Source organism: Pavona decussata, unplaced genomic scaffold (genome assembly GCF_977016875.1).
Source record: "Pavona decussata unplaced genomic scaffold, jaPavDecu1.1 SCAFFOLD_119, whole genome shotgun sequence".
NCBI lineage: Eukaryota > Metazoa > Cnidaria > Anthozoa > Scleractinia > Agariciidae > Pavona > Pavona decussata.
Window position 1 is genome coordinate 329,118 of NW_028145533.1, and position 24,544 is coordinate 353,661.

Sequence of the window (24,544 nt, forward strand, 5' to 3'; positions counted from 1 at the left end):
TAGCCGTGGTCACAAATTATTCGATTTTGTCTTAGGGAAACTCGACATGTTAGCTCTTTCCCCAGGGAAAATCGTATATATGCTCAGAAAGTAAATAGATCAGACCGCGAGAATTTTTTTTTAAGAGAGAACAATAGAATTTGACTGTACATTGTATACAGTTGTCCCAACTGAGAAGGTTGACAAATAGATTCTCCTCGGCGATTGCGTTGACAGATTTGAAATTGATGTACTGTGAATTAGACTTTTTTTTTTTTTTTGAAAACTTTGAGTCAAAAAAAGTATATAGTCAAAAAAAGTATATACGGGCTGGACGGAAAACAAGGTTCCCGGGACACAGACCGAAATCACGAGCCTCAATGTTTTCCGAACACAACGTTTCTTTTTATTATTATTATTATTTTTTTAAATTGTTAATATTTATTTAACTATTTTACATCCACTCAACAAGGACCAAACTCTGGTAAAAAAAAAAAGGGTGAAAAATTTACAAATCCCCCTTATGTATGGAAGGGAGAGCGACAATAACTGTCGCCTCAGTTTGTAAAAGTGCTATTGGAAAGTAGAATAGTAACAACGAGTTTAGAATCGCGTTTAAGGCAAACGGAAAACGTGATTATATTTTCTTTAAAGAAAAATAACACAAATGAGAATAGTACAAAAATAATCGTGACCTTTGATGCGAAAGGCCGGAAAACTTCTCAATTTTATTGAGAAACTGAAAACAGCGAGCGGCAAATATTGGGTAAACATGGTCACATGGCCATTTCTGCAGTTTGTCGTAAATGCGATTCTAAACCTCTTTAATATCTATACACAATTCTTGTAGTTATTTGTCGACAAATAAACAAAGCTCATTGTAATTTTCTAAAACTGAAAGCTGCATTAAAATAAATATTTGCACTGAAAGCGGGGTCTATTCATTGTTGTTTTAATATTACTGCAACTGTCAGTGATCTTCGTAGCCGATCCTAAAATTTTTCTGCATGGGCAATCATTTGGGGCCCATGGCAACACGGTTTCAATAGCATGTTTGCCCAATTTTGGATGCTTTATCATTTTTCAGAAATGCTCTGATTAACCTCGTCACGTTGACTTTTTACTTGGTTTTCGGCGGTTTCTGAGCGAAATTGAGAAATATACAGACCCCCTCCCCCAGTCCCAACATAAATATGAATAGGGTTAATACACTGGTCAGAAGTTCTGACTCGATAGCTACAGCTCCTCGTCGTGTAGAGCAGGGAAACTCTGACCAAGGATGAGCTTCAGTACTAATTTGATTCCAGTAAATATATATACTTTCCCTTATCTGGACGTATTTGTCGCTATACAGGTTTTCAACCTGAATGTGAAGTAAACATCTACAAACACTTTCCCAATTCTGAGGTCGGTAAATAATGTTTTTAGAAAGTGACAAACCACTTTGGAGCAAAAGACGCGCGCGCGAAGTCCGGGACATTGCAGGAAGGTGAATTTCGAATACTTTCTGGAGGTTGAGCAACCAATCAGTGCGTGGAAAACACTAGCCACTGGTTTAGAGTATTCTTATCGGGTGTATATGTCCTTCTGCCAATTGCATGCCAAAGATTGTGTTCAGTTAAGACCAATAGCTAAACGTTCGTTATCGATGGATTCCAAAAATCTGAATTAATTTACGATATGCCAGAAGCCTTGAAGGACAATGAAACAAGTGCCTGTAAAATAGGTTGTTCGTACTTCATGTCGTCATGCGGTGATTATTAACTTGGCAATTTATCTGCGTGGGAAGTCACACGGTTTCTCAAACTATTTGAGCAGTGGTACACGTGATATGTTCACCAGATTCTAAATACGGTGTGCGACAAATGCAGACTGCAGACTTGCAGACTTGCAGACCTACAGACTTGCAGACCTGCAGACTTGCAGACTTGCAGACTTGCAGACTCGCAGACTTGCAGACTTGCAGACCTGCAGACCTGCACACTTTCAGACTTGATGGACTTAACATACTGGCCTTTCCCAATTCATTTTGAAAGTAATATTGTGTAACCTCCGCCATTCCACATCATTCGCTGTCCGCTTAGTACGCTTTAAGGCTACTTGGCTACTTTGAAGGACAACCCTGAAGACTTGCCGACCTGCATACTTCCGGATTTTCGCGACTTTGGAATTTAACGAGAATTATATGCTAGTGTTGTTGATTCCATGGAGTGTTGCTGATTCACTAGCTCGCGGCATTTAGTACGATCGAGTGATATAATCCCCTGTGGAGGCATGTGTTGTTTACGAAACTTTAAGAGCTAAAATCTCGCGCAGGAATTTTTAAATTCAAACTAACTTTGGCATGGCTTGAGCAACACGTCTACATAATTTTTTTGCTATTCTAACTTTGAACTCAGATATCTCGATAACCAATCAAAATATCGGAAAAGCCTTATTAATGTCTTGTGAATAACGCTGTGCAGCTATTTCGTTCTTGCCAGGCGTTTTAATATCCGATAAATTCAATCCAACAGGCCTCGTTCGTCGGAGAGTTTACCCGATCCCGATATTTTAGAAAATAAAATTAAAAATCACTAAAATTGTATTTTTGTCAGAATCTAGCCCTTATTGTGCTGTTTGCTATATAGCTTGACAACGTTTTCTCAAAACTGGCGCACGTACGAATTTTATTCCTGAAGGACAATTGTGAAAGTAGCCAAGTATCAAAGCGTACCAAGCGGACAGCGCATGATATGGAATGGCGGAGGCTCCCAGGGGGGATACTCGGGTATAAAGATGACAGGGGGGTCCGACGTATTTTTTTGGGTCTAAAATTTTCAACTCCTGTATTTTTTTGGGGTTGAAGATTTAACCATGTATTTTTTTGGGTCTGAAAAATCTGCGCGTATTTTTTTGGGTTCGAATTTCTGCCAGGCTAATAGTTCTTACGCAATTCAAGCCAAAGTTCCTGCAAGATCCGAAAGGCAGAAAGGCAGTATGTATACTGTTCTTAAGATTGCATCTTTAGGGTATAAAAGTCATGTATTTTTTTGGGTCTAAAATTTCCAGTCTTGTATTTTTTTGGGTGCACAATATAAGGTCCATGTATTTTTTTGGGTGCAAAATATTAGGCTCCGTCGGACCCCCCGTCACGTTTATGCCCGAGTATCCCCCCTGGGCGGAGGTTACACAATGTTAATTTTAAAATGAATTGGGAAAGGCCAGTATGTTGAGTCTGCAAGTCTGCAGGTCTGCAAGTCTGCAGGTCTGCAGGTCTGCAGGTCTGCAGGTCTGCAGGTCTGCAGGTCTGCAGGTCTGCAAGTCTGCAAGTCTGCAGTCTGCATTTGTCGCACACCGTTCGAAATGGCCCTACATCAGAATAAGTTTTATTCTTTTTGTACCAGCTTTCTCCGCTGTCGTTGAGGGGTTGTGTTTTCTCTTCCATGGTGATGGATAAATCTTGCAAGTTGTCCAGAGCAAGAACATGAATGATTTTCAACACCTGATCTCAACATTGTCAATTTCATGAGCCACAAGGCAGTCTTTTATGTTAACATAATTCTGAAAAATAAAACAAAATAAATAAATAAATAACTGTCAGCAACTTGTTTTGTTTTTTCATAAATGTAAGTAGCGAGGTCAATTAGGAAACTATTCCAAACCACCGGCTGTAGTTTTCTGCTGGATATCAATGACAGACGTTATTGTTATGTTTGCTATTCGGTGATTTGCAGGAAGAATAAGAAGAATTTTCATTAGAACCACAAATCTCTCATGCCTTTGAAGGCAGAAAGCTTAAGTAATAATAATAATAATAATAATAATAATAATAATAATAATAATAATAATAATAATAATAATAATAATAATAATAATAATAATAATAATAATAATAATATTGTCAAGTGATTTTACCTGATTAGTTCGAATCTCCAGTCCTCTGATTTTGTTGCATATTGTTTCAAATGACGGCCTGACTTCTGGTTCGGTTTCCCAGCATTCCCTCATGATAGTGTACCTGAATGAGAAAGTCGCATATTTGTAGCCAGTATTGATATATAGTTTAGAGTTTCATTTACATGTGGCTTATATCCTCCAACCATTCCCCAGCCTCGTCATATGATTGAAAACACAAAATGAAGACACCAGTGAGGAAGTTAGGTATCTTCTGATAACAGAACTGTTGGATGTCAAAAGAGTGATGTTGGAGAGACAAAACGTGGCTAGTATATTTTGTTGAATTTCCATGAAAATGTTCCTCACTCGTTTACACATGTGGTCTCGGCAAGATCAAGTTAAAGAAACTGATTTCGTTTCTTACTAAAGGCCCATAAATTTAATTAGGAGGATTAATATATATGCGTTTAACTTTCGTTTGAATATTAGTTCTCTACGGTTCCCCTGTAAAAACTCCCCTTTTATGGTAACCATTTTTAAAAGAGTATGAACAGCTAATTCCTCAACAGTTGCTTGAAAAATTTGGTAAAAATTAAGACCTGTATTCTAATGGTAATTTGTACCAGTTAGAAAATAATAATAACAACAATACAGTTACCTTAATTACTATTATATTTATAAACAATGCAACTTGTCAAATTAAGTGACTTGATCGGATTATTAGCTGGTGATATTTCGTAACCAATTCAACGTACACCAGTTTACCACAGTGGTTTTTCCAAAAGGTGAAAAACGTTGGCAGTTAAAATAAACTATTTAACCAACACAAAATGAATGTACATCATGTGGTAACATACAGGTCTTCCTTTACGTATTCTGGTTTTGGTATTCTGTATCCTTTTAGCAAAACATTCGGCAATCTATATGGACTTATTCCCGGATAAGGCTCCGCTCCTGCAAAACAAAGTGACAGAGGTTACGGCCCTCCATTAAGCTGGCTTCGTCTGACCCACGGTGCGGTTAAACGGGTACTATGCCCTTCGCACTTCCAAGCCAGATTTCCGCAAAATGTATTTGGCATCCCGAGACAGCCTTGCTGTTTTATAAAGGAATGACTGTGGTGCCTGTGATCCTAGATTTCATTTGAAAGAGGAACATAGAAATAGAGAGTGATTTATTTTAAAAACTAAGTTATTAAAGAGGGAAAAAATACATACACAATCCCGGGGGACAGATCAGGTTCATGGCGGATTGCGTAGTTTCCGAATTTATAACAGAACTAAAACAACCTATTCCGAGTATTTTGGGTAAATTAATTCATGACGTTTTTGCCGCTACAACTAATTAAAACCCTGTTCTTTCGCATTTTGATAAAAACGATACCAAACTGTTCTTAATTTTTTTCTTACTTATTCCTGAATGGTCCTAAAAGTCATTCTGAGTGGTTTCAGTGCATATATTAGAAAGAAAACTTTACAATCTTCAGAAAGTACAACCAGAAAAGTTTAAATTGAAGTGTTAACGTAAGAGACTGTGCGATTACTTTTGCACTTACCTATTGTGCAAATTTCATATAGAACCACTCCAAAACTCCACCTGAAAATAACGAAAGGATAATGCCAATTATTAAAAACTGGATCGTTGCATATTGTAATTCCAGGGATATGTTCGGCTTAGTGGTCATGGTATATGAGCTGTTACACCGCGCCCAAGAAATAGCGAGCATTAAATTTTCTCCTTGTTCTTTTAAAGCAAGGTCACCAAGATCTAGCAATATTACTCGATTGTTTTGAATAAAACAATCACTCCATTCGCGATTGTCAGATCTGAGATGATTATAGCCACCTCGGTGCGTTGTAAGTTGCTGGTCACTTGTCGGCATCGGCCCAGAGTGATTCTTTGGCAGTAGTCAACCCATTTAGTTCAAGGTTAATACACAAAGATCATGATAAGCAAACATTGTCCCCCTAATACGTCTTCGTTATACCTAAAAGATGCGCTAATGCTTCCCTTTCTGTCTGTCAGCTTTATTTTTGCCACCCTTGCTAATACCTGGATTTAATTGACACCCTTTGGATTCACACATGTACACTGTTTTAGGCCTTTTTGAAATACTAAATATAAATTTTGAAATTTCACTTCCCTTTTGCAAACCAGGAGAGTGCAAAAAAGCACCATTTTCGGGCGGAAACCTCCGCGATACGGTGCATTGCTCTGACAAATGAGCTATCAAGACAATTGATTTGTTGTTTTGCTCTCGTAGGCAAAAATTAAAGTACAGAAGTTGTAGCACAGGTGAAAGCATTAACATACACATCGCTTTGGGTTGAGTACTTCATCGCACCAGTCATTGCTTCAATTGCCGTCCACTTTACTGGGATTCGACCCTGTTGAGGTGTAAACAAATAAGAGTTGATTGGACGATAATCACAGGCTATAGCTAATATTAATAAAAAAAAAAATTACAACTGCAGAAAACAGTATTCATGATAGTCAGGTTTTTCTTAAATTAGAATTTTCTGTTTCTTTTTTCTTCAAATTTAGATCATCGTAGTGTTTTGCGGTTGGTTTTGATCAATTTTGGTGACTCTGCACAGTTCCAGGAAATCACTAAGCAGGCCGAAGATATCGTAAGCATTCAAGATAGCAACCGTTCGGAAATCTTCCTGTCTTATCTCCCAGCTGAACACATTTCGACCTGTTATTTACACTTCAGGTCTTATCGTCACTATTTGGAAACTCTCCGAAGTTTAAATGTGGGTGGGATCCAGTCCTCTCCTTTAACCACCCCCCTCCCCAACCGCCCCCTCCCAGCCCCAGAAGACCAGTGTTAGGTCGTTTTCTATAGCGTCACCTGACTGCGTAGAAGTTATTCCCGCCAGAAGGCTGTTCCATTCTGCTAAACGTCTCTGAAAACAGCATAAGCTTTTGTTTGGAGTTTTGAGTGGGTCGTGAGATTCGGAGGCAATAATTTTGAGCAACATTGCCTTACCGGTGCGTATTAAATTGTATCCCTTGGACTCCTCGTACATACCGGCTTAGAATCCGTATAATCAGTGATCCTTTATAATATATGCCTTTCGCCTTTCGACGCCATTTTGACGAGTCAGGCTTGAAATAACAGTGTTTGTTTGGAAATCCGATGTCAGATAATTTTCATAAAACATCGCTTCTGAAAAATTCATGTTTTGGAAACTTTTGATACTAGGAAAAGGATTTTAAGAAAAAAATCGGAGGGATGTAGCTGTGCCAGAAAGCGTCCAGTCGTGTTTTGAACTTTCCATACATTTCCCTGTATTTTTTCCCGCGAACTATTTCTAGTAGCAGTTCACGGCTGGTTCGGTATACAGACAAATGTATGCAAAGTTCAAAACACGACTGGACGCTTTCTGGCACAGCTACATCCCTCCAATTTTTTTTCTTAAAATCCTTTTCCTAGTGCCGAAAGTTTCCAATTCACGAACTTTCCAGAAGCGATGTTTTATGAAAATTATTTGACGTCGGATTTCCATACAAACATTGTTATTTCAAGCCTGTTTGCCTACTTGTCAAAATGGCGTCGAAAACCGCGATAAGGCCTATTGCCTTTCGCGTTTGTCTGGCTTCCATTTTGTGGCTTTGAAACTGTGACAGTTGAAGGTTGTTCCACAAACCTTTTTTGTTTTGCTACTATTGTAATAAAAGGAAGCAGTTTTTGTTTGCATAGTCAAAGCGGTATGATTCGAGTCGAAGTCGGCAAACGAAGCAAATAGTCTACTTTACTCTGGAGTTAAAAAGTCCCCTTATGCGATCAAGAGTGACGTAACGTTGGAATTGTTGTTCATGCACTTTCTCGGGTTTCCCAGAATGTTCCGAGTTCTTCCGGCGATAAAAAGTTATGTAAGCTTATAAGAAACGCTTTCGACACGCTATAAGATTTAATATATTCTTCGATCATTTGATTGGCATTTCCGGGAAGACTGATAAACAAACCCGAAACCGAAAATAACAAAAGGTAAAAACCCCTTCGAAACTGAAAGCTATTATCAACTTTGCCAGGTGACTACTGGCACTTAATAGACCTCTTAACTGACATCGCTGCTCAATGGAGCATTTGATGTTATTTTGATTTATTTGACATAGCAACTTTCTAATGTACAAAGATATATGCAAAATAGTTTGTCAAAAGCGGAAATCGCGACATGCCCACGACATAAAAAAGTCAAATGGTCAGTTCAGGAGAGCGAAAATTCAAATTTCAATTGAACTGCTATTCAAGCTACTCAAGGACAGTATTTAATATTTTCCTTTAGTCTACCGTTCTTGCTCCAAAGTCATGAAACCATTTCGGAATTTACACAAAAAACTTACAATTTCCTTGTCACGGCAACTTTCTAACTACAAAGACATGCGAAGTAGTGGGTAAAAAGCAGAAGTCACGAAATGCGCAAGGACGTCTTCCGGGTTTGGGGAAAAGTGCTTCATGAAAGTTGCAGATTGTGTCCAATTATAACAGGTTATTTTAACTCTTTTTAACTGTTTATGGTGTCGCTATTTTTTAGCGTTTTCTTTTTCATACTTTTCTTGTAAGAAGCAAGCGCAAGAACAGTTTATGAATATTTTAAACCGGAATTACAAAAAAATGTTAATGACTCAAGTATTTCCTTTACATACTAGGAAGAATATGGCCTTGGATACCAGACCCAAAAAAAAGTAGATAATGTAACCGTAATTAATAGTTGACCACAATATTGTGTTATGAGGACTAAGAAACCTATAAACCGATCGGATCGCCAACTGCAAGAATTATAACTTTCTTTTCAAACCGACTGGTAACTGGTAAACAAACTGGCACGAAATTCATCAAACAAAAGCAACATTCCAAATTGTATTTTGTGTCATCTCCAACAGATTTAAAAAACAGGGTGTCTTCAATTTAAAAGTGTATTATGCCGAGGAACAAGAACGTACCTCATTTCGCGGGACATAAATTTGTTCGATGTTGACATCGCGAGCCATCCCAAAGTCGGTAATCTTACATCTGTGGTTTTCACCAACCAATACATTCCTAGCTGCCAGGTCTCTGTGAACAATCTTTAAGTCAGAGAATAAAACAGGTATATTTAACTTCAAAAGGTGCCTGTAATTTTAGTTTAATGTCAAGTAGGAGAGTTCGCAACACGCTCTACTAAACAGGCATTAGGACTAGCCCCGTGCCCCCTATGACTAAGGCTAGTTACAAAAAACCCGTCAGTTTCATATTTTAATGTGGTGTCAAATCTTGTGATAACTTTTACTTTCTCATGTGAACGCAAAAATGTGCCAAGCTTTTGATTGACAAGATCCGGTAATCATTTGTCGAATATGAAAACTTGTCAAAGAAAAAAATTGGGGAACGAAACTTAGACAAGTGAAAACAAACGATAAAAACGAACAACGTTTCGGAGTCGTCATAACGCCATTATCAAGTTCGAAATGATAGAAATATATATAAATAAAGTCAATGTCAGAAATACCAAAAACAAAGCAGCACCTTTTCTCGTCAATTTTACAGGAAGCAAGTTAAATTTGATTCAGATCACGTGCGTAAAAAGAAATGCACGTTTTTGACTTGTGACGGAGAAAAAATTAACGAAGGAAAAATTATCCCGTTACGACCTAGTCATTTGTGAAGGAAGTTGCATGTATATCAAGTATTAATCCGCTTGTTTTCATGCGCAAATACATGTGATAATCCCTCACCGCTTACGTTGGGACAAGTACATAAGGCCAAAAGAAAAACTTATTTGTGTACATACAGCCTTCGTTCCTGATCGGATTGTGATACTCCTCTTCAACCGCAGCTTTCAAATTGCGTCAATTTTTTAATGTACCATACGTTGCTCTATAAGACGCTACCTAACTTGGTAAGAACATTTATTTCAATCCGTTTACAACTCCCACCTGGCTCCGATGAAAAAAAGGAACCGAAATCAAGTACCCAGGGCGCCACAATTGATATCAAGATGCGATTTCCATCATCAGTAACCTTCCTTGTGTAACTTCTTTAATATTGGAAAAAGGTAAAATTAAAGCAGACCTGAAGGCAACAAGTACCTTCTTTGAGGAGATATACCGCATGCCATCAGAAATCTGCCAGGCAAACTTTAACATTTGCTCTGATGTCAGGCTCGTTGTTGGTTTAATGTCAGGATCATCGTAATAACAGTCGCTCACTCCTCGGCTTCTCCTGAGATATCCAAGCAGATCTCCAAACGGCACATACTCGATAATCACAAAAGGGCCGTCTGTACAATCAGCAAGTGATTCAAAAAGATCATGTAAGACTGTGAGACGTGGAACAACACCTATCTAAGGTAGCAAAAAAGAAATAACACCAGTTTCTGCTTTTGCGTTCGAACGTCTGCACTTTTTAACGATGCAAAAATTGTAGAGTGATTATTTTTTATACAAGCTTTCTCAATTTGACCCAATGAATAAGAAATAACAACGATTATTTACATAGTTGCCTTTTCCTGTCTACATTAAACAACCTACAAGTAGATTTTCTTATTCGGTGGAGACCGTTAAAAAATTGCAGGTCACACCTTTCACCAAGCCTGCTCTTCTCAGATATAGGGGGCAATTTTCGTCGGCTTGGATCGATGGTTAAATGATGTGGTTGACGTGCGTTTTGTTTACAAGGGTCAAACGAAAAACAAACTTCACACGGACCATTCGATGTGGAAATAATGACTTGCCTTCCTCTGTGGTAATGCAGCCCAACAGTCTTATGACGTGTGGATGGGGCTTTAGTTTCTTAAGTAGCTTGAGTTCGGAAAGCAGATCTCTTCTTTCACCTTCAGATGCACCGTCTGTTTATCAAATAATGTTACATATAAGAAAGAATAAGTGGAGAAAAATAATTGCCTTATGGTATTATCAAGACGTCAAACTAGACCCTCTCAACCCTGCCTATACCGAGAGCTGGGAGCAGGTCGTGATTAATAAGATGGGAATTCTTGGCAATGAGAATGTGATCGCTAAAATGAATGTTGTACCGCGCGGCACTAATAACACTAATGATGACCGTGTTTCGCACTCACGACTTGCTACCGTCTGGCCTCTTGGGTCAGTGGTAGAGCAACGGTTGATCCAATCCGAAGATCGAGGGTTCGATTCCTACTGAGATGTAAGAATTTTTTTTTTTGCCTCGTGTGGTTACTACTGAAAACTATCGCTAACGTTCAGTTCGAAATTAATAGTTCACATCAGAACTTCAACTTTCACTGCAGAGTTAATTCCTCGATTCACTATTAACTTAATCGAAGTTTTATTGCCGTAGCCGTAACACTCTCCTATGATCATAGGGGGGCCACCCATCCGAGAAGACCAAAAGAAGTCCGTTAACGTTAGGGTTAGCCTGTGAACCGAGCGTTTGCATTGAGGACTTTGACATTAAGACAAAATAGCGTGGCGGTGGGGGGAGTGGGGAGGGGGGGGGGGGGGTTGTAGTGTAGAATTTCCTGACTCAGTTAATTGATCGCCAAAAATTATTCAACTGTGTTGTAATTTTCGGCCACTAGTGGAATGGTAGAAAGTTTTATCTAACATTGCAGTCAATCCAGGTCACGCGTGAACAGTATTTCCAAGAATGAAATGAACATTTCGAATTTCTCTTTGTAATGTCCGACGTGTGAATGGAATGTTGGACATTTCTCTGGAAATCGTTCCGAAAAAGACGCATTATCTGAAAAAAAAAAAAAAAAATTAAAAATACTTCGGAAACAATTGTTATTCTTGAAATATTCAATTTTGCAACATAAAGAAAAATTAATAGCTTTATACCGTCAATAAGCTAGGGCAATTTATACGGGAACTCTGAAATCTCGTTGGCGATTTTCAAAACTGACATGTCAATTTTAAAACTCCGTTCAAATTTCAAAAATATCGTTCACGCGTGACCTGGGTTGATTCTAAAAATCACTAATATTATGATCAATTAGATATTGACTTATCTCGTGGTTGTAACTAGTCTAAAACTAAGCAGACCATGAAGGAACTGGGTCTACTCAGGGACACTTCCGCGATCACGATTTCTTCTCTGCATTTTTTTTTTTTTTTAATCCGGGGATAACTTAAACAAAGCAATGTGTTACCTTCCAGACTCTTAACAGCCACAGTAGTCCATTCCGGTTTGTCAGGCAGATCTCGTGCGTAAGCCTTAGACACCACTCCAAATGCACCCTTACCGATTACTCTTTCTATTGCCAATTTGCATCGCGGAAACTCCCACGACGGAATATGGGGAACAGGCGGGCTACAAAAATGAAAAAAAAAAAGTATAGAGCAAAATTGACAATCGCTTCATCAGGGGGAAAGACAACAATGCTCTAGCACAAGAGAGAGCCACACACACACAGAGACAGGCTGAAAGACAGAGACAATAAAAATCGGCTTACATACTTCCAGAAGGGAACCTAAAACACGAAATGTTACAAAGCGATCATTATAGTGATGAAGGCAAATCATGAACTTGGGACCGTAGACCTGGAAACGTTTTTTCCTTACGCTTAATTGCTAGCTAAGCATAGTAAATTACATTGATTTCACAACTGTTAAAAGTCATTCATTCGTTTAAATCGATTTGATGCGTTTGATCCCCTAAAATGCTACTAGTATAATTATTGTAACCAAACCTTCATCATCCAGAACATACATTCTACAGACAAAAATGTATGTAAAAGATGCACTGAGTATATATACTTATATAGATATTCTTCGATCTGCAGTAACTTGAAGTAACTTGAATATAGAACAGGCATATTTTCGACTGAAAGTCGAGCATAGCTGAGCATAGCTGTTACAGGTTGCTACTAATCTTACTAGTACTTACGTTTGAAATTCTTCCATTTCCTCCATTCCATCTGCAGGCTCTTCCGTGTCGTTAATTTTGACCCCTATTAAAAGATTTCATACAGCACGTAATAACTGAGAGCAAACCTTATTCAGTGAAGATATAATCGCACCAAAAAGGAAGCTCATAAATTACCTATGAACAACATTAGCTGGGAGAGTACTGACATTATCAAACCATCTATCCATTATCTCTGCCTGCCTGCCTGCGTGCCTGCCTCCCTTCCCTCCCTCCTTCCCTCCCTCTCTCCTTCCTTTCGTTAGTTCTTTCTTTCTTTCGTTCGTCTTTTCGTTGGTTTGTTCATTGTCCCTGGCTTTCATTCGTTCGTTCTTTCTTTCATTCGTTTATTCATTCTTCCGTACGTTCTTACGTGTGTTCGTTCGTTCTTCCCTTCACTCATTTGATTGTTTGTTCATTTACTGCCATAAACAATGTGCTTTTAGTATCCTTTCTTTCTTTCTTTCTTTCTTTCTTTCTTTCTTTCTTTCTTTCTTTCTTTCTTTCTTTCTTTCTTTCTTTCTTTCTTTCTTTCTTTCTTTCTTTCTTTCTTTCTTTCTTTCTATCTTTTTTCGTCTGCATTCTTCTTTTATTCTCCCTACGTTTTTTCCATTCTTCTATATTATGCTATATAATTCTAGAAAGAAATACATACGATAAAATGGCGCCCTCTTGAAGATCCTTGACTTCTTCAAGATGTACATCAATGCAGGTATTACCAGGAAGCCAGCATAAGGTAGATACTTTACAATTGCTTTCATGTCTGAGTTTTCTTGTTTACCGCTTTCTAATTAAGAATACAGATAAAAAGAAGAAGAGCGAAAAGAGTTATTTAATAATTAAAAAAAAAACCGGCGTTGACGCACAATTAATGACAGAAAGAATTCAACTTCCATGAGATAAATGAAGTTTATGAAGTTCATAACTTGAGATTTGAAGAATGTTGACCAACGACAGTTCTTCTCATGTAAATTGTAAATTGGAACTGCAAAGAGCACCCTGAATAAATGAGTAGAGAAAACGCAGTTCTTATCTTAAAATGTCACCTCTGATCAAATTCTGGCTGAATGTTTGTCAGTTGGGATTTGTAGTCAGTGTGTCGTTGATAAAGAAGGAAGCGAGACACGATACCTTAGGGTAAAGTACCAGAAAAACCCGGCGATAGTATAAAGTTCGGGATATCATCATCAATCGTGTGATCATCATGATAAACATGAGGTTCTTGTGATTTAGAGTGAATACGTTAAGAGTGATGTGAATTTAATCGCAAACATAATCGTAATCATAAGAATAGATCGGTGTTTTTCTTTTGATTATGCCAATCATAGGGGTCCTTGTGATTATTGTTTGGCAGTGTTTCAAATCAGATATAAGCGACGCTTATGATTACCGTTGTGGTCGTTATATCGCTGGTGGAAACCATGCCCAAGTAGTGTCATCATGCACGCGATAACTTTATGAATGCACTGGCGTGCGTCCACCAATTAACTTATAATTTATAAATGAAATAAGTCATGTTTTTTAAGGAGAAGAAAAAATCGAGGTACCCGGAGAAAAAGCTGTCAGAGCAAGGACAAGAACCAACAACAAACTCAACCCATAAATGAAACTTGGACCACATTGGTGGAAAGCGAAAGCTAACACCTGACTTCGCCACCCCTACTCTCCTTATTAATGCAAGCTCGCGCTTTTAAAAAAGATTGGGCGATGTACTTGTTATCTTACAAAACATGCAACGTGTTGAAACAAAGACTACAAGATGAGTTAGGAATCTTATTTAAACCTGATTATACAGTTGTTCTCGTTACTTTTGACAAGTGATACGTTTTTTAAAAAAGAGGAGAAGCACACTTACCCTCTACATCTGGGCCAATCAATGTGGTATTGTTTGGAATATCTATGAGACAGATCAAACTGGTTGAGTTTTTAATAGGTCATCTGGAAAAAAAATAGCGTAATCATATGCATGATAGGAATGAGAAGAATACAACCTTTTTATAAGAACGTAGAGGCTGAGGTTAACTAAAATTTAAGAACATAGTAAGAACATTACCCAGGCTGAGAGTCACTTAAGAACATTTTTGTTTTGATCAAATGTTTTTAAAACGAATGGCATATATACTGATAAAAAAAGACATGTAAAACTACATTGTCCAAATGACTCAAATAATAGGTGTCTTGGTCACGGCCGCAGAAATTTATTGAAATACTACAAGAACATCATTTATTCAAATTGTCCAAGATCCGTAACTGTAGTGCTCTAACAAAGCATGCTTATAATAAACTGTACCTCTCAAAACTGTAATTCTTGCGGCGTTATCCGGATCCTTAAAGCTAGGACCATATTTATTCCACGCTGTTACCATAATTTCGTAAGTTAAACAGCAGGCAAGATTTAAATAAAGCCTTGGTTCTGTTGACTTAACCATAAGCCATTCGCCTTGGGAGCTGTTGTTTGAAGCTACTTCGCGGTACCACACGGTAAAATATATTACTTTCGCTCCACCAACATCAATTGGAAAATCCCATGTGATCTCGTAATTTGTGTAGTTAATGCCGACGTTTGTAAAATGAAGTCTAGGTATTCCTGGCCGTCCTATAACTTTAAGAAAAGTAAAGGTTTCCAATAAATTGTCATTCTCCTTTCTCAAACTCATTAATAATTCATCAAGCCAAAACAAAGGAAATCACTACCGTGGAGGAGGTTTGAAAATGTGATCTTAATTATCATAAAAGTTTGTGAAATTTTGCTTCGAATTTTTCCAAGAATTATCAATAGATTGAGAAGCTATATCAAACACTCGAAAGAGTGTTTCGCCCTATTTCCTGGAAGTTGGTTAAAAAAAAACTCGGCTGCGCCTCGTTTTTCCAACCTACTTCTCGGTGTTTAGAAGTTGGAGGAAGCACTCTTCCTCGTGTTTGATCTATTACATCAAAAGTTAACAAGTAAGGAATGGTGTAACTCAGAGCAGCTAAAACTATAGATTCGTCGAATAGATAGATTGGACACCGAGCTTTCGTAAAACAATAAGGCCTCTTGGTGTCAGTTTCAGTCTAGTTTAGTATAATAAATAGTTGCTGAAGCCTATTTCAAAATCTGTATAATAGTTATCTCTTCCAGGAAAACATGACTCAAGCCCACTCAGACTAAATGGGGTGACTCGTCCTCTCCCAAGGCCGTGAGGGCCTATCAGGGAAAACGAAGCCAACGGGACAGAATCCAACATGTGAAATAGAGCATAGCAAATCAAGAATGCCAAATGACACGAGGCCGGCCAAGTACGATCGACAGTGCCACCGAGAAACAACTGCACTAACATCGAGACCAACAACCTAACCACAACAACAATATTTTAGAGAGCAGTGCTAATCGAGGCGGGCCAGGATAATCAGTAAAAGAAGAGGAAATTACACACAGTAAAAACTACAGATAAGTAAATAGGTAGGTAGGTAGATACGAAAACGGATTAAGTCTACAGAAACAACTATGTAATTAACTGAAGTTAGAAACGCATTATGTTGCGAAAGGTGAAAAAAGGGCGAAGTGAATTAGATAGGATAGGCGAGACAAGGGTAATGGCTACTAAGAGTATTTTCTAACTTTTGAGATTATCGATTCTATAAGTCAACCACACTGCCGCCTGCTGTGTTTGTGATTTGTGGTCTGGGAACTTGCCCACTAACCATTTATCACCCGATAGAGAATAGTAAGCCGCTAATTGTGTTATTCTCTTCTTTTTACAGCCAACCATTAAGCACGACATTATCCATCTCTGGACATTACTACTCACCCTTTTTAAGCGTTTTCACTTCTTCCTCTGACGCATTGCTTCGTCCAGCTTTGTTAGTTGTGTACAACCTCAAACTATAAAGGGTTCCCTGAGTGAGATTTCTCAAGATGAGATAATTACTTTTTGCTTGAAATGCAATTTCATTCCACTTCTTTGATTTTTCCAGTTTCCTCCTTATTCGTAACACGCGCCCTGTGATTGGTGTATCTTGCTTAGAGGATGGCGCTTTCCACGTAACTTTGAGAGCATTGTAATTCATATCAATATTTGTGATTTCTGGTGGGCTTGGCGGGCCTGTAACAAAACAAAAAGCAACAACGGGAAATAGAATACTTGATTAGAGTTTTTGTTGAGATGGTGCCAGTAAAATGACCATATAACGCAGGTGAGACATCACAGAATACTAACCCACGGTGTAGGTCTAATGAAGTAAACTTAGTACTAAATTGATTAGTAATGTAATCAAGGCTTAACTTTATCAGCCTAAGTGGGGGGGGGGGGGGGGAGGGGGAGGGGGAGGGGGAGCAAAGGACCGACACTACTTTTGAACATTCACAACTGCTTTAGAAAACTCCACCAAACTTTGTGACTTCTCCTGAAGTTTCTCTGGGAAAAGTGATACGAGAGTTACGCAACTTGCCGTTTCCATGACAGCAAACTTTTGACATCCAGGACTCTCCAAATTTGTTTTGTTTTTCATTTTTTTTTTCTTTGCCGCTGTTTAGAACCGAGGATGTATTTGTCACATCATGTGTCGTCATCGTTCAGAGCAAACAGCTGTGGACGTACTACATACCCTCCAGATTTTAGTGTCGTAGCTTTAAGGTTCTTGGAGTTAGGAAGCGAGATGAGAGGGGGAGGGGTGGGGAGGTATAGAAAAAAAATAAACAGGCAATCAGTGCGATGCCTTAAAATACCACAAGGAATCGAACGTTACTTGTGAACTTAAAACTTGACGGATTCAAAGCAATTTTGCCGGATAATCCCTTTCTTAACTACGATTTCCATCCACATTTAAGACTTTTGGTCATCGGCTGTCTGATCCTAGCTACTTATCTACAGTTTTTCATTTATTTGGTAGACTCTAAATGCATTATGATAAATAGGTTTACTTACTTAGAGGTGTCAGTATAAATACTCTGCTGTCTTCGCCAATTTCATTACGAGCTGTACAAGTGTAGTTTGTGAAATCAGAATCCACTGAGGGCGTTATCGTCAAAACACTGTCGTTGACAAATTTTTCTAACTTTCCATTGGCTCGCGACCATGACCACCGAGCAGGCGGATCCCCAACTGCCGAGCAATTGAGTTTGGTTGGGTTACCTTTCCACGATGAAACAGCCGTCGTATCCCTGGGAGACAATATCCTAGGAGAGTCTGCATAGGTAAAGTAGATTCAAGACAAAAACAAAACAGAAGAAATGATTGTTTAGCTGATATTCAGGCCTGGCTTATTACAACGGAAGGCACGGGTGGTTTTTGCTCGTTTTCCCAATTTACAGAGATACATTTTGCAAGATCTCACTGTAGTGGTGGTGAATCATTCATTATTCTATACGTAATCATGATCGCGGTTGGTGCTTTCCTTACACGTGGAACCTTTTTATAATTTAACGACAACAATGCGTCTCCTTCAGTGAATAAAAAGTCATGATCAGGACAACTTTGACATCTGACGCAAACACATATATAACTAGAAATACGTGACTCGCAAAACCTCGCGAAGCTGGGGCTGGGTGGAAAACCCTCTTTACTCGTACTGTAGCATCAAATGAGGAGATTAAAAGGGGCATAGGATTTTTTTTTATGAGCATGGTCTTTTCGTAGTTCCACAGGCTAGTTTGCGGTTGAAAATCTATTTCTGACGCGACGTAATGTACAACGGGCGTGCAGCGCTGTCGTGTTCGATGAATTTATTTCCCACGGAAAATTATTTTACCGCGGCCACAAACGTGTATTTTACCACAACTGTTTCTAATCTTCCAATCTGATTGGTTAAGTTTCTGTTGTCGATAAGAGTCTAGACAACGCTGCTCGCGTCAATCAGCGCGCGGAAATTTTGACAGTTATTGTAAAAATTTTCTTTGGCTTTGATATTGTGGTAAAAAACAAATCGAATGTGGTTTAGCGTTGTCTGTACTCTTATGGACAACGATATTCGTCATCACAGTGGTCAAAATTTGTTGTAGACTCACTCGGCTGCACCTCGTGAGTCCACAACATTTTGACCACTGTGATGACGAATATCGTTGTCGATAAGAGTACAGACAACGCCAAACCACATTCGATTTGTTAAATTTCTTCAATGCAATCTTTCAAAAAAAAAAGATTTCTAAAAGAAAGGGAAAATATTCTGGAGAGATAGTTCTGCATCCAGTGAATATTGATGAACATTGCAGTTGAAATTTGATCATGCACGCATATTTTTTCCGATGTATGCAAACTTTTTTCAGACGACGCCAGACAGTCTGACATCATTCATACTTTGTTTGCGCACTGTTGCCAGGCAACAGCACGGACACCTTCACGGAAATATATAAACATATAAATATATGTTCGGCTCGAATTAGCACGGCTTAGCTCCCGAGCGCGGCCTTCGGCCCGACAAATTTATTAACCTCGCTTCGCGAGGAATGAAGTTAAGTTAGCCAAACAAGTACTTACATTGCACTCGCACGTGCACCCCTGGGCTACTGACATTGCCGTGTGAATAGTAAGCACAGCATGCATAAGCTCCAGAATCGGATGCGGACAACTTGTTGATGTGATAAAAACTTCCTGTTTGGTGTGGAATAAGTCTTCCATTTTTAAGCCATTTTATATTTGTAGCTGGCGTTCCTCCAACATGATTACAACCGAGAAAAAGTTGTTCTTCTTCTTTGTAAGGACCTTTAAAACTGACAATTCTTGGGCGCTCAATGAAATGAAGAACGGTACCAAAACAAAAATTAAAGAGGTACATGCTTTGATTAAGGTGAATACTATTACCTATCCAGCTAGCCTCCACATATGATGATGATGGCAAAACAAACATTTAAAATTCCATATAAGAAAATTGAAAAGCTCAGTCAGTAGGAATGGAAAAATGGGCTGGTTATATCCAGTCCCGAGATATTCTACCATGAAGTAATTACGTTTATTCTACAAGCAAGCGTATGTAGCACATGAGGCGATAAATATCTGCGCGCTTCGTTGGCTATAATCATTCCACATATATTCAGCAAGCGTCAGTGGAATAACTTGAATGGAATAATCATATTTACAACGAAGAAATATCGCGCTATCTTGTTTATTTCATTTTGCAAAGACAGGCAGAAGACGATTTGATGACTGCTTCAATGAAGATCAATCGATTTGTATCTTCCTTGCCGGCATTCACTTGAATTCATGAGTCACTCACCTTTGGTGGTTTATTGAGATCTATTGGTGACTTTTCGGTTAATAACAATGCTTGATATCTTTTAAGAAACGTTAGTTGACCGTAAAAATAAAAACCAGAACTGAAAATATGTTACAACCTTACCATGCACTTCAACCAAGACTTGTCTCTGCAGTCCTCGCTCTGCTTTCGCAAACACAACCTTAAGTTCGTATACACCTTTATCTTGACGAGTAACGTTGCTAAGTTTGAATTTGTAACTTCTCCAGTTTCTGACTGACACAACAAGGCGCTTAGCGTACTCTGGGCTAATTGTATTTACGTTGTTCTGAGCCTTCCAGAGTAACAGTGGCTTGGACGTGGGAGTAGTCCTTCGAGCGAATTGCACGTATTTCACGTCTTTGCTATCAGTGTCACTGAGGTGATATTCCCAGTGGAATTCAGTCACCTCACCAACTATGGCTGATATCCTAGGTGACGGATAGTGGACAAATACTGACCCATCTAATCTCGTAGTGGTGCTCTGTGAATTAGAAGGTATTCATTAAATCGTTTTCCACTTTTACTATAGGAATACTCAACTGGCATGAGTGCATTGTATGCTCAGGAAAAGCGAGAATTCGTCCGATATTCTATCTCAGAAAAAAAAGCCTTGAAAGCAACCATATTGATTCTATCTTAGAGATGTAGTATCCAGGAGTCTAAGGTACTACCTTTTTATCCAGGGAAAGGGCTAAGGAAGACGAAAATTTGTTTTCAAAGAATGTAGAAATTTCGAATCACCACGTGCAAAGGTTACCCTACCTACCGAGACGAGGCATTCCCCCCTCCCCCCCCCCCCGAATTCCATGCACCCCCAAAGGGAAAAGAAAAACCCCGCTGAATTTATTCCGCATAAATTATCTTGAGCATGTCCTGATAATGGTGAATACTCCTGTAACGGTTGATGCTAGTTTGCCAATCAACCAATTAGAGCGCGCGCCTTACCCACATCCCTGGAAAATAAGCAGGACACTGGAACACTGACAATTAGCAAGCAACGGCGTAACGTAGACAATTCTCCTAATTCCGCTTATAGGAAATCATGTGTAATATACAGAATTAAATCTTCAGACAACCCAGGAATCAATGCCAGCTATCCTAATCATGACATAAATATCACTCTCACCTCGACGATTAAAATTATCTTTGAATCTATAGTTTGTCCAAATCCTCCTACACCGAGTTGGCACCCGTAAGTTTTGTTATCGGAGAGTCTTATGTTATCCAAGCGAAAAGCCACGAATGATAAGGAAATGTCTCCAACCCAATGTACTCGGCCAACAAAGCCTGGGTGCTTTTTACTCAGCTCAGGATTTTGATTTGCTTGCCATGTTCCATTAGGTTGGCTGACTGTAATAAAGTAAGAACTTGTGTAGCCTTTTTCCCAAAGACCAAACACAATTTCTCTCAAACTTTCACCGGCTGGAAGACGAAAATCCCATTTGAAAGTTACGGATGAGCCTTCTTTTCCCTTCTCGCTTGGCACTCTGGGCGTGATGGACACTTGGGCATGCGCTGTAACATGTAATAAATAACATAGTTGGTAGTTAGCTGGAGGAGTTTACATTTCATTCGTGATTTATGACCATTTAAGTATGAGCGTATCAAAAAAAAAAAAAAAGAAATTTGACGCGAGGACATGCTCCATAGAATAAGTTGTACAGACAGGAAGTTGTAATATGCGAGGGGGGAGGGGGGGGGGGGTTGGTTAAACCCATCGTGTTTTAAAGAATCGCGAAAATAGGCTGGTAATCACAGGGCGGTAATTAAACCTATGAATCAAAACAAAAAGCAAAAATTCCGCCGAAAATGGCGCATTGAGTTATTTTTGAGGTATAAGAAAAGAGTACAGTTTTGTACTAAGGGTGTACCATTTCGATCAACAATGAAATGTGAAAGGGTTAGGTGTTGTGCTTCCGTGCGGAGCCTTGCCGTATAAACATCATTGAAGCTTCTTCCACGACATTCAAAGGTGCTCCAGAGGATTTAAATGTGATTTTGTTTTTAAAATTTTATGGAGGATTTGAACACATTTCCTGCATATTCGAGAAAAAACCTTTTTATGGTCGAAGATTACGAGTATAAATAATTCGCTTAAATTCGCATATTCAAACTTAACTTGTTTGATGACACAACTAGTAGTGGTCATAGCGAGTCCATCTTGCCACTAAACCCGAATGGTTAAACGTTCATTCTATCAAGAGGGAATAAAGAACCTACTGGACACACATTTATGTACTCCATTTAGATTTAACTGTTTGATCAAGAATAAAACATACAGCCCTATTAAAGAACGTTATGCGAACTAGATATGTGCTTTGTAGCTAGTACCGAAAAAAAAACCACATATTTCCCCGAAACCTTTGTTATTGACCTACAACTGTACTGAGGTTTTCTAAGAATATTATTGTTGCAATGGCGTAAAATTGATAGTCACTTACCATTTTTAGATCAGAGGAGAGAACGCAATATTTAGACTGTCACGTTATTCAACTGATTTCGAGGAACATCTTATTCGATGAAACATTATATTCTAATTTTCCAAAGAAAGGATGCATTAAATCTTTTGTGTAGGATATTTTTAGCAACGTGACTTGACGCACCTCGTCAGCTTACTTCCTGCCTCTGCGATGTTTTCATGTTGCAGAAGCAAATATTTCGCCGTTAAGGGTTAAAATGCACAAACAACACCAATTGTATAAGCAATTGTTGTTTCTGCTTTTTATTTCTTTGTTTGTTTGCTTATTGCGTAGAAAAGGAAAGGGAAAAAAATAAGAAAAAGAAACAGACAAACAAACTCAAAATAAAAGAACAGTCGCTTACTGAAAACGATCTTTCTGAGAACCGGTCCTGGATGGTCTGGTCTTGGACACTGCACTTGTCAAGAAGCTTTACTCCAATCTCCATAACTCAGAATCAATTTACTCGTAGTTGCTTGCTAATGGAATCCCGGATAGAAGGCACCCACGCTTCAGACTAAAACCCAGCAATTTTAATTGACGACTTTGAAGTTATCAAATTCCGCGTTGCGTGGATGCATGATGGGTAAGGTATATATAACGATACAAAATCATCGACACCTCTCCCCTTAGAAACTGGAGAAAGCGGATGCCTCACGACAGTTTAAATTGTACCTACACAACTGCACTGAGTTTTGCTTCAATGCTGGGACATTTCTATTTCCATATTTGTTTAATCCTCTATTAATAGATTATTATATATGCGATATTTAACTAATGATTCAGTTTCCATGCCTGACTGAACAACGGTTAAACGCGTGGTTTTCTCGGAAAGACAGGAAACAAAGACAAACACTGATTTAGTTATCACTTCAATCTTGCATTTATTCTTTTGTCATTGTAACATACTATAATTAAGAAGTATTTTTAACAACCTTACAAGGAATTTCTTAATCCGTATGTCGGATCAAAAACTGGTTGTTTCATTGTATTAAACCGAAACTCATGCAGGAACGGTAGTTAACTTAATTGTAGATGATTCTTTGGGTGCTTCACTGAACAGACCATTCACATTTGTCCCCTTCATATGATTCTGTACAAGAAAGTCACCTATTTGCAGAGTAAACTCGGCCAAACCTCGTTTCAATGATTTCATTATTACAGAGAGTCATAGATGAAACTGAATATATAACTATTCTTGTGAATATCCGTTTGATTTCAGTTAGTGTTATTGTTATAAGAATCAACTTAACTTAGGTTATCTCTTACTTTCTTCTGGTCAACTTATTCTTTACACAATGCTGATCTCAAGGGAATGGCGTGGAACGATGCCGGAACAGTTATGTTGATGTCGTCTCGTCGATAATTAATTATTCTTGCAACCAGAAAAACCTTACGACGAGCGCCAAACCGGAGTTAAAACGTGTCTACGACTTGACGATCGACGAGTGTAGTTTTTGCCGAGTTCAAAATAAAGAGTTGTTAGAGTTGAATTTTAGATTAGGCGACCTACCTCTTAAAAGTTCTTTTCCAATGATTAGCACCAGCAACCCCAATAATCCGCGATAACCAACTCTCATTGTTGTCTCCCCTCGTGTTCGATAGACACAAATAATATTGAACCTCGCAAAAGCGAAACAAGGGGATAAATTCCAAGAAAGGCGATCGTTTTAAATGTATGACTAATATTGAAAACGATACGTTACTTTCGATTTCCGCGTCAGTTCCACGAAAGCTTCGAGAGTAAGTGGAAAGAAACCGGACGTGAGAAATGTTTTGAAACTAATTCTGGTATGAACAATTGATACCTGAATCGGTAAACGGGCATGAATAATTCAACTTCATGGTATCACAAAACGACAGCAACTTTTATCACAGGGAGTCAACAAGAGCATTTTTTTTTTTTTTTTGCGATGTGATTGTCAACGATCGATCGCGAAATTATATTAAATAGACACTGCGATATGCTCTCCTTGTATAATACACAGTTTATACGGTCAAGCAGTCTCAATTACGGCTCACGCGATGGCAAGCTGCTGATAAAGTTTCGTTTGCTTAACGATGTTTAGCGGGGTCGTTTGGATATTAACCAACTTTATTCATAGAATCTGAAAACTGCTCTTCAAAAAATACTTGATTAATA

At 38.5% G+C, this 24,544-nt stretch overlaps 1 protein-coding gene across 2 annotated transcripts; it reads right to left on the minus strand.

The window, feature by feature from the left end:
- Positions 1-3,293: 3,293 nt before the first annotated feature.
- LOC146469741 (uncharacterized) lies at positions 3,294-24,120 on the minus strand. 2 transcript variants are annotated; one of them, XM_085122880.1, is made up of 19 exons: positions 23,915-24,120; positions 21,069-21,457; positions 20,045-20,423; positions 19,186-19,437; positions 17,638-17,898; positions 16,522-16,815; positions 15,021-15,332; positions 14,586-14,627; positions 13,386-13,517; positions 12,713-12,776; positions 11,976-12,136; positions 10,578-10,691; positions 9,934-10,124; positions 8,809-8,931; positions 6,172-6,245; positions 5,414-5,454; positions 4,716-4,812; positions 3,877-3,979; positions 3,294-3,522 (listed from the first exon to the last, which is right to left on the minus strand). In XM_085122880.1, exons 1-19 carry the CDS (start codon positions 23,979-23,981, stop codon positions 3,457-3,459), a joined length of 3,162 nt encoding a protein of 1,053 aa, XP_084979006.1. In that variant the 5' UTR covers positions 23,982-24,120; the 3' UTR covers positions 3,294-3,456. The 2 variants fall into 2 exon arrangements, with proteins under 2 accessions (XP_084979006.1, XP_084979007.1); XM_085122881.1 differs by lacking the exon at positions 19,186-19,437.
- Positions 24,121-24,544: the final 424 nt, after the last annotated feature.

What these genes read in the sequence shown, in the direction of transcription:
- LOC146469741 (XM_085122880.1), bottom strand. Translation starts at nt 23,981, where the DNA reads ATGAGAGTTGGTTATCGCGGATTATTGGGGTTGCTGGTGCTAATCATT. An exon ending in GAATACGTAAAGGAAGACCT is followed by an intron (nt 3,980 to 4,715) that starts GTATGTTACCAC and finishes TTTCTCATTCAG; the next exon opens with GTACACTATCATGAGGGAAT. An exon ending in TGGAGATTCGAACTAATCAG is followed by an intron (nt 3,523 to 3,876) that starts GTAAAATCACTT and finishes TTTATTTTTCAG; the next exon opens with AATTATGTTAACATAAAAGA.